This window comes from Chenopodium quinoa, unplaced genomic scaffold (assembly GCF_001683475.1).
Source record: "Chenopodium quinoa cultivar QQ74 unplaced genomic scaffold, ASM168347v1, whole genome shotgun sequence".
NCBI lineage: Eukaryota > Viridiplantae > Streptophyta > Magnoliopsida > Caryophyllales > Amaranthaceae > Chenopodium > Chenopodium quinoa.
In genome coordinates this window covers 6,964,236-6,974,852 of record NW_018742204.1, presented here as the reverse complement: position 1 = coordinate 6,974,852, position 10,617 = coordinate 6,964,236, and the positions used below count along the sequence as shown (strand labels likewise).

The 10,617-nt window shown below is 33.8% G+C and overlaps 1 protein-coding gene across 1 annotated transcript; it reads right to left on the bottom strand.

Moving 5' to 3' along the window:
• Window positions 1-763: 763 nt before the first annotated feature.
• Window positions 764-4,709, bottom strand: LOC110708957 (pyruvate dehydrogenase E1 component subunit beta-2, chloroplastic-like). The gene is made up of 4 exons (XM_021887216.1): window positions 4,405-4,709; window positions 4,034-4,137; window positions 3,819-3,853; window positions 764-2,000 (listed from the first exon to the last, which is right to left on the bottom strand). The coding sequence occupies exons 1-4, from the start codon at window positions 4,481-4,483 to the stop codon at window positions 1,028-1,030; spliced, it is 1,191 nt and encodes a 396-aa protein (XP_021742908.1). The 5' UTR covers window positions 4,484-4,709; the 3' UTR covers window positions 764-1,027.
• Window positions 4,710-10,617: the final 5,908 nt, after the last annotated feature.

Sequence of the window (10,617 nt, the reverse complement as noted above, 5' to 3'; positions counted from 1 at the left end):
AAGTTACCCAAAAAAGTCTAAAAGTTACCCTTAATTCTATAAAAGTTACCTCGATGTATTACTATACGTACATTGGATATATACACAAATTTTTGTTCTATAATTAAACGTTAAGATATCGTATGTCTAAATATCCTCCATTATCAAAAGCATAAAAGTTTGTCCTAAAATTTTATCAATAATCCGGACATCTTACGAGCACAAAGCTAGTATATATATTTGAAGGGGAGTTTTTTCCCGAATTTTTAGAGAGAGCTATGTAGATTTTTATTTTTTAAAAAACACTAGAGTGCCACGCAAGATTAGTATTTTTAGAGTATTATGTATAGCATTATGCCATGTATGATTGTTATTTTAAAGCGCCGCGTAAGATTAAAATTTAAAATTACATTTATTATAAAAACTAAATACTATTAACGCAAGATTTAAGAAAGAAAAAAAAAAAACATTGAGATACGTTTTTTTTATTGTTTTATCAGCTAACGTACTACTAGTATACTACGGAGTAATACAATATACAAATAAGACATGGCTCCTTGGTGAACAAAAGAGACAAAGCACCCGGATCCACTCAATGTAGCACATTTAAGATTGAACAAACAGTGTCTCTGGATAATAGAACTAGTGTATTAATATGAAGAAATTTTTTGAAATATACTGTTCAAAGGAGTAGCTTTGAATTAACTGAAACATGATAAAAAAAAAATAAAAAAAAAAAAACCAAATCTGTCTCCTTGAAGACAATAAATTCCTACAAAATCTAATCTTCAAGCACAATTCCAACTATAGCCAAAACTCCAAAAATTCCAACAGCAAACGCGGTAAGCAAAGTTCTTCATTGGCAAACAACAAAGTTGCTAAGGAAATCTAGGAGCAACAGGGCTCAACTAAGTTATATCAGCAATATACAAAGACAATATATAATTTGCTAACTACTAAAATACATAAGAATCCAATTGCTTAAAATTAAAAATAGATTTGAGGGGACGGGGTAAATTAAGAATAGAAAGCTCCACTGAATGATTCCCTACCTGCACAGCTGCTCGACTGCAGTAACAATTTGAGCAGGTTGAACCACAGTCCATTCTTCCAAAGTCCCAGCATAGGGAGTAGGTACGTCTTGAGATGATAAACATACGACCGGGGCATCCAAATAATCATTGAAGTTTTCATTAATAGCAGCTGTCAGACTAGCACCAATACCACCTGTTCTCATGCACTCTTCGACAATCAGCACTCTGTGGGTCTTCTTAATGGAGTTTCCAATTGTGTGCAAATCAAAGGGCTTTAATGAGCGGATATCGATCACCTCAGGGTCATACCCTTTGTTGACCAGTGTCTTGGCCGCCTGCATCACATGGTATCTCATACGGGAATAGGTCAAGATTGTTATATGTTCCCCAGGTCTTACCATCTCTGCTTCTTCCAATGATAGAACATATTCTTCATCAGGAATCCTCTCCTTAAGGTTGTAAAGCAGAACATGCTCAAAAAGAATAACAGGGTTCTCACTCCTAATTGCGGCTTTCATCAGTCCTTTAGCATTGTAAGGGGTGGAGCATGCAACCATTTGGATACCAGGAATTGATTGGAAGTAAGACTCAAGACGTTGTGAATGCTCAGCCCCAAGCTGCCGTCCAACACCACCAGGGCCACGAATGACCACAGGAATGGTAAATTGGCCGCCAGAAGTGTAATGCAGCATGCCACAGTTGTTCGAGATTTGGTTGAACGCCAATAAAAGGAATCCCATATTCATTCCCTCAATAACAGGCCTTAAGCCAGTCATAGCAGCTCCAATGCCCATTCCCGTGAAGGAATTTTCAGCGATTGGGGTGTCAAGAACTCTAAGATCTCCATATTTTGGGGCCAGTCCTTTAGTAACCTTGTAAGATCCACCATAGTGACCCACATCTTCACCCATGACACATACGCGAGCATCCCTTTCCATTTCTTCATCAAGACCTTCACGAAGTGCTTCGAAGAGCAAGACCTCATGCCTGACAATCCAAGAAAATTTTAGACAATTGAAATAGCAAACCCAGTTGCAAAATATTTGTCTATGTGAAATCAGCTGAACCACAGCATACATAGTATGAACATTGAACAATAATGAATGAAAGGTACATGTTGCACAATGGTTTGCATCCACATTTAGCAAAAAGAATTACCAAACAAGTCAACTCAAAAAACATCGAAATATATTTGAAAAAAATTAACAAAAAAGCATATGCAGAAATTTTCTACCCACTAATTCTAGTATAAAAACAGCCAAACGCAGTATATAATAGTAATAATACGATATACTTGTTTTATCTTTCATTCCTCATTATATACAAGTATATCATATTAAAAAGCATCACTACTTCCCCTTCATAGATACGTAGATAAAAATGCCAAAGCTTTGGGTTTGTGATAATCACTTCTCACTTTCTCAGTTCATAATATTAGAATAGGAAGTGCAATCCTTCATGCTTATAGTAATACAACTACAAGGCTTCTATATTGAAAAGTTGGTGATAAAGTTCTTCCTAAGGGTGAGCAAAAGTTCAGGGTACCCTGAATCGGAACCGAAACCTGTTAGGAACCGCACAAGAGGTTCCAGTTCCGAGTAGTAAAATAGAGAACCTGTTGCATCAGGTTCTGATTCTAGTTCTCGATTTTTTGGAACCGGAACCTATAGGGTACCCCGTAACCTAATAAAAGTGTTACTTAAGCCCAAATCATATATCAATTTAACGCCAATTTTTACTTAATATAAATAAAAATAATTGTTATAACTATATGTATTAAATTTGGTAAACAACTATTTTTGGTTTGTTATATTTGCAAGCTGTATATTTATGACCCTACAATTTTTTAACTAAAAATTGCAAAAGACAGGTACCAAAAGACAGGTACAATTTTAGAAATTAAAGTAAACATAGGAGAGGGGGAGCTAATGATGATGTGATTGTAAGAAGATTTATATAGTGATGGTGTGGTGATAGGTGAAGAAAGGGAACTATTACCCTTATTTTGGGGGTAATAGGTAACACTAGGGGGAGGTGGGTAACCTATTACCCTCATTTTGAGGTAATGATTCCTCCACCTCTCTCTTTTCCTTATGTCACTACAACCTTAATTCATTCATAAACACTTTGTCTCCCTACAATAATACCTCTAATCAACTATAATCTACCTAATTTGACTTTTAGTACCCCCTTAATTTATTACCCCCATTTCAAGCGCCCCCTTAGAGTAAGTTTTCCAACCAAAAGCATAGTTCAAAGAGTATCATTCCAAATCATAGGTTTGTGAGTATTGTGACTATAGAAGAGAGGTTCAAACTTCAAAAGATATACCAATGGATGCAAACGATTTATTAGATTAGTTGTCTTACATAGTTAAGAGTGATTTCTATTCTTAGAGTGAATTCAAATGTAATCGAATCTTATATGCTACCAGCACATCCACAACATAGACAGAGAAATATATGTACTACCTCCGTTAACTTTTAGTTGCAACTTTGGGGTATTATTTGTGAGATATAAAATATTCCAAAGTCGCAACTAAAAACTAACGGAGGTAGTACTTTGTTTAAACATGAAAAAGCACTAATCACCGGTAAAGTAAGCAAATACCAACATATTAGAGAAATATATGTACTTTGTTTGGATGTATAAGAAACTAGTAAAAAATCTAACAACCAATAATACCAACATATTTGAGAAATCTATGTACTATATTTTTATGTATAAAGAACTAGCAACAAGCCAAAATCTCCAAGGTCCAAAATAATCACATGGAAAAATGGCATAAAAGGCAATATAGCATACCCGGTTTTTGAAGTCGCGGTATAAGCTGCTGGTGTCTGCAAATATATAACAGCATTAAAATTTAGTTCAAATTCCTAATTTCAGAAATGCACAATGCATGATTAGATTTATTTTATTTTTTTCTAGAAAAATGTAGCCTAATACAAGTAATAATATAAGCATATATCCTAATGATTTAGGATACATTGTTAGATATTTGGATAGAAATTACTCACAGCAACAGCTTGAGAAACCAAATTCCCGGTCCGGTAATGGCCCGGCATCGAGCCACGTTTTGCATTGAGGTCAGATCTTACTACCACAAACCCAACTTTCCTTCCTAAATTAGCATAAAATTAGTTAATAACAATTTTATAAAACTAATCAACAAATCAGTCAAAACCCCACTAATCATTAAGAAAAATCTCATAGAAATTACAAAATATATCATTGTGATTGTGTATTATTGCAAACTTGGAATCTACTAGCATCAGATGAATCAAACCAATGTAAATCCTAACACAAACAATATTGAATGAATCTCCGAAAACCCAATTCAAATCTAAAATACTAAAACGCAACAGAAACAAAGAAATCAAAATTTTACCATTAAATTTCTTGGAATCGATTGAATTGACAGCAGAGAAAGATGAAGGAGCAACTAAAGACTGAATGGTAGCAGCCATTGGAAATTGGTACTGGTAGAAAGATAAAGGGGAGAGAAAAGTTGGGTGATTGATGAATTTTTATAGGAAGAAGAAAATTGGGCGGAGAAATTTAGGGAAGAAAGTAGTGTAGGAGTGTTTACAGGTTTGAAGCAGCAACAACAAATAACATTGTTCTTTACTTGGGTTTAATTTCGTCACCACAAGTTTATGGGTTTGTTAAGAGTGTACTTCGATTGCATCGCCTACTTTTCTCTTGTGCTGTTAAAAGTTAGTTTGCCAACCAACAAACATACAGGTGGTTCATGTCAACAGTAGAATTTGAATCAAATATATAAGTAGTTTTGTGCCCTGATGTCCGGGTTGTTTATTAAATTTTAAGATATATTTTAATTTATATGTCAAATTTTATAATATATCATTGACACAAAATTAGTTAGGAATTGACGTATTTTTGTAACGATTTAAACTTGTAGACATGTAATGACTAATAATAATATACAAATTATTGTATGTGGCTAGCCACATGGTGCGGCAAAAGTTACTTGTAGAGTGTTACTGGTTTTGTCAAGGGTTACTTGTAAGTATTACTTGTATTCTGAGGTTACTTGTATGGGTGATACTGGTTTTGGTCGGGGTTACTTGTAGGGTGTTACTGATTTTGTCAAGGGTTACTTGTATTCTGGGGTTACTTGTATGGGTGTTATTGGTTTTGGTCGGGGTTACTTGTAGGGTTTTACTAGTTTTTTCAGGGGTTACTTATAGGTGTTATTTGTATTCTAGGGTTACTTGTATGGGTGTTACTGGTTTTAATCAGGGGTTACTTACTTACTTGTAGGGTATTACTAGTTTGGTATGTGATTTTTGTTTGGAGTTACTTGTAGGAGTTACCCAGAATACAAGTAACCCCACGATACAAATAACCCATATAAGTAACCTCATAATACAAGTAATAACCTACAAGTAACCTATACAAGTAACCCAGAATACAAGTAACACCCTACAAGTAACCCTAAAATACAAGTAATCCATGTCGCACCATGTGGCTTGCCACACTGAAAAACCTCTGATAATAATAATATTGGTGAAAAACATTTCTTGACCCTGTTTGAAATGACTCGTGACCCGACCTAATTAACAGGTCTACACATAGTAATAAAATTATATTAGATTATGAAGTATATTATTTTAATTGATTAGTATATTATAAGCCATGGATGTGGTACATTTTGAACTAATTCCTTCGCTCCAAAAAAATATTATGATACAAAACATAAATTTATATGATAATTTATGAGAGTTATAATCTAATTACTTTTTGAATAAAATTATAATTCAATTTGTACAAATGAAATATTGGTACTTTATCAAAAATAAAACTCTAAATTAACAATTCTATCCTAAAATTCTATCCAAATTTGATTGAAAATAGAATTCTAAATTAATTTTTTTATCCTACAAATTAAATTCTATATAACTCTACCCTACGTGGCGCGACACTTGGCGAAAAGTTGGAACGCCAAGTGTCGTTATCTCGTCGCCTGGCTAAAAGTTTAGCTTTATATATTAGTTATATGATATGATTAGAGAGTCAGTTAACGAGAATCCTTCAAAACCCCAATGCTAAACTCTCATGCATTTAGGGTTTCTTTTTTTCTTTTTTCTTTAAATAACTACACATCCTTATCCCATACTTTATTTATTAATTTTAAAACTTTTTATTTAAAAAAAACAAATAACTACACATACCACTTTTTTTTTTTTTTGGGGGGGGGGTTATTTTTCCAAGGGACTAATGCTAGGATTTCACTTTGTGTGTGTGTTTGTTTTTCTTTATTTGAACGTAGTATTATATATGCCATGCATTAGCACGGGTATACAATTCCTTTATCAACAATTAACTATAACACTCAAAATCCTCAACCCTTCACTTATATACACTTTTTAGGGACAACCCTCTAAACAACATCCTTCTCTAATCATTAACACAAAAAAATGTACATCACGCTTTTTGCGTGACTGCCTCGCCGAAAAACTGCTTGCAAATTATCAAAGTAACTCCTAGAGCATTTATGGAATAACCCTTATGACACTAACCGAGTAACCCCAATAATATTGAACGAGTAACCTCTATAACTTTGACAAAGTAAATCCCATAATAGCTGGCCACATTGCGTGGCCACCGGTAAGAGTAAGACCATGTTCTTTTAATTAGAGCAGAGAACATCAGATTTCAACAGAGAAGAGAAATGTCGGCAAGCCAGAACGAGTGTTCGCATATTACTAATACTCAGTAGCATGGCTAAGCAGGCTTCAGCAGAACAAATCAAACCACAAGTACACAACAGACAATAACAACTCAAAAGAATAAGGTCTAAGTTAACATCAAAATCAACTTCATGTATTTTAAGTATATTTTTTCTTATATTATATATTTAATGTATCTCTAATATAATATATATCCCGTGCATTTTGCACGGGTACACTCTAGTGAGGATTGTAATTTGTGATTTTTTTTTTTTTACGGAAGTTACTATTGGATGAAATAAAAATACTCAGGGCTATGAATGACCTACATACCCTTATACTCCCTTTGAGGGAAAAAATAATTCCTTCCCCCAATTCAATCTACCTCATACACCACCATCTCCTTCACACTGTTCACCAAGCCGCCGCCACCCACAACACCATCACAACTAGGGATTGGAATGGGAATTTCGGAGGTGGACCCAGATCCGACCCACACCCACGGGGTCTTAAAAAATCAGACCCAGATACATTGGGTCTAGCGAGTCTCGGGTCTAAAACGTGTCTAACTATGATTTTTATTAATTTTTTTTTATAATTTAGTATATATATTATAAATTTATAATTATACTTCTATTTCAAAATAATAAAAGATCGATGCATTAAAAAAAAAATGTGTTCATATTTTTGACATACACACAAATAATTTATTCATTAAAAACTAAAGACAATTCAAGAAAAAAAAAAATCATACCACGCAAAACTAAATTTCTTGGTTGCTTGGTGTTTTATTTTCTCACTTTCACTAAAGTCTATCTTCTTAACCTCTAATGCATAGTATATTAAGTGATTTTTTAAAATAATATTATAACTGATATATATTTATTATTTATGAAAAAAATAAAAATAAAAAATGGGTCCGGGTCGGATCTGGGTCGGGTCTGGGTCTACAATTTTTAGACCCAGACCCGACCCATTATTCTTAGACCCAGACCCATCGAGTCTAAAATTTAAGGCTAAAATATGGGTCGGCTTTAGGACTCATTGCCATCCCTAATCACAACCTAAATGACAACCACCTCGTTATGATGGCAGCATCCCACCACGCAACATCGGTCGATCTCCGTTAACCAAGGTGAGCGCGAGATAGACGCCACCACCGTCATGCCTCGTCAAGGGAAGCAAATATGGGGAAAAACCGGCAAGTTTTTATTTATTTATTTGTTGGTTACGAACGTCTGTCGAAAATGTCCCTACCACGTTAGAGACATCTCCTTCAGATGTATCCCCCACATGGGGGATATCTGTTATAGATTTTCTTCCAGTGGTAGACTTTTATGAAACTGTTAATAAATTAAGATTTCACTAATTGAGAAAGAACATTTAGTAGTGGATGAGAGAATTGAATTTAATCCTTTTCAAATTATTTCCACAGTAGAGATATCTTCTTAAGATGTCCACCCATTTTGTTTGAATTTATTTTTCAAAAGTCTTTTTTTTTTTTTTTTTTTTTTATATGTAGAAAATATTTAGTCAATTAATCAATATTAATGGTTTTGCATCTAATTAGATTTTTCATAATTAGTCAAAATTAATAAGTTTGCATCTAATATGTGTGGAAGGTGTCCCTATTAGGGACATCTGTGGAAGATGTCCCTCCCACGGATAGGACATTTACAGGAGACGTCCTTACCGTGGTTAGGACATCTCCTACAGACGTCTATAATATTTACCGAAAATAAACTAATACTATTTTCGACAACTATTTAACTAACATCTCGCAGTGTGATGGTGGTGGTGGTGGTGGTGGTGGTGACGGTGACCGGGGGGTTGGTGGTGGTGGCAATGTAGGTGTTGTGGTGTGGTGGTCTGAATTTGTAGTTTGAAGGTAAATATGGGTGAGGATGTAATAACAGTTGAAAGTAAGGGTAAAATTGTCATTAATAATGTCATCTTGAGTATTTTTGTGTCATCAAATAGCAATTAAGTTTTCTACATAGTAATCTAGTGTATTCACTTTTCCAAGTTGTGTCCCCTCTTTTTCAAACTTTCACGTTGTAACCTCAAGGTACACTAAGTGATTATGTTGTAACCTTGCCATTATCCTACCGTTAACGGTCACCATTAAAGGGACACACTTTGCAGTTTTTATTACTAGAGTGTACCCGTGCAAATGCACGAGATATATATATATATATATATATATATATATATATTATATTAGAGATATATTAAATATATAATATAAGAAAAAATATATTTAAAATACGGGAAGTTGATTTTGATGTTAACTTAGACCTTATTCTTTTGAGTTGTTATTGTCTGTTGTGTACTTGTGGTTTGATTTGTTCTGCTGAAGCCTGCTTAGCCATGCTACTGAGTATTAGTAATATGCGAACACTCGTTATGGCCTGCTGACATTTCTCTTCTCTGTTGAAATCTGATGTTCTCTGCTCTAATTAAAAGAACATGGTCTTACTCTTACCGGTGGCCACGCAATGTAGCCAGCTATTATGGGATTTACTTTGTCAAAGTTATAGAGGTTACTCGTTCAATATTATTGGGGTTACTCGGTTAGTGTCATAAGGGTTATTCCATAAATGCTCTAGGAGTTACTTTGATATTTTGCAAGCAGTTTTTCGGCGAGGCAGTCACGCAAAAAGCGTGATGTACATTTTTTTGTGTTAATGATTAGAGAAGGATGTTGTTTAGAGGGCTGTCCCTAAAAAGTGTAAATAATTGAAGGGTTGGGGATTTTGAGTGTTATAGTTAATTGTTGATAAAGGAATTGTATACCTGTGCTAATGCATGACATATATAATACTACGTTCAAATAAAGAAACACACACACACACAAAGTGATATCTTAGTAGTAGTCCCTTGGAAAAATACCCCCCCCAAAAAAAAAAAAAGTGGTATGTGTAGTTATTGTTTTTTTGAAATAAAAAGTTTTAAAATTAATAAATAAAGTATGGGATAAGGATGAGTAGTTATTTAAAGAAAAAAGAAAAAAAACCCTAAATGCATGAGAGTTTAGCACTGGGGATTTGAAGGATTCTCGTTAACTGACTCTCTAATTATATATTAGATTTTTTTCTCGATTTGTGTGCTGAAAAATATCCCGTTAAACATTTTAACCCTTAAGAATCCAAATTAAGCTCGGTTTGACAAAAAAAAACATAAAAGCACATTTTGTGAATTCTAATTTTGACTGCTGACATACAAGGCTTCTTTTTTTTTTTTTTTTTTTTTGCCAAATTCGAGCTCAATTTAGTTCCTTAGGGGTTAAAATGGTCCCTTTTTTGGAACATTTTTTTAGCACGCAAATCAAGAAAAAAATTAATAGTTGTAAAGTGAGCCCCACTAACGAAACAGTTAACGGAAAGTTAAATACCAAGGTTATAATGTAATCACTTAATATACCTTGAGGTTACAACATAGAACTTTGAAACAGAGGGGGCACGACTTGGAAAAGTGAGTACTAAAGATGGGCACGGCCGTGCCGGTACGCGGGCAGCACGGGCCCGGCACGACATCCCTCTTGTGGGTCGTGGGCCGTGCCGTGAACAAAAAATTAAAATCTGGTGGGCACGTCGGGCGGCACGGTCGTTGGCCCGTGGCACGGCCCATGCCCAATTATATAAACTTATTTAATTAAGTTTATTTATATTAACTTATTTAATTTAATAAACTTATTTAATTAATTATATATATATATTAACTTATTTAATTAATTTTATTTATATTAACTTATTTAATTAAGTTTATATAAAATTAAACATAAATTATTTATATAAACTTAATTAAATTAAAAAAATATACATTAACATTAACTTGAACATAAATTAATAACATTATTTATATAAACTTAAGTTGTTCAAAATAATATATATATATATATATATCGA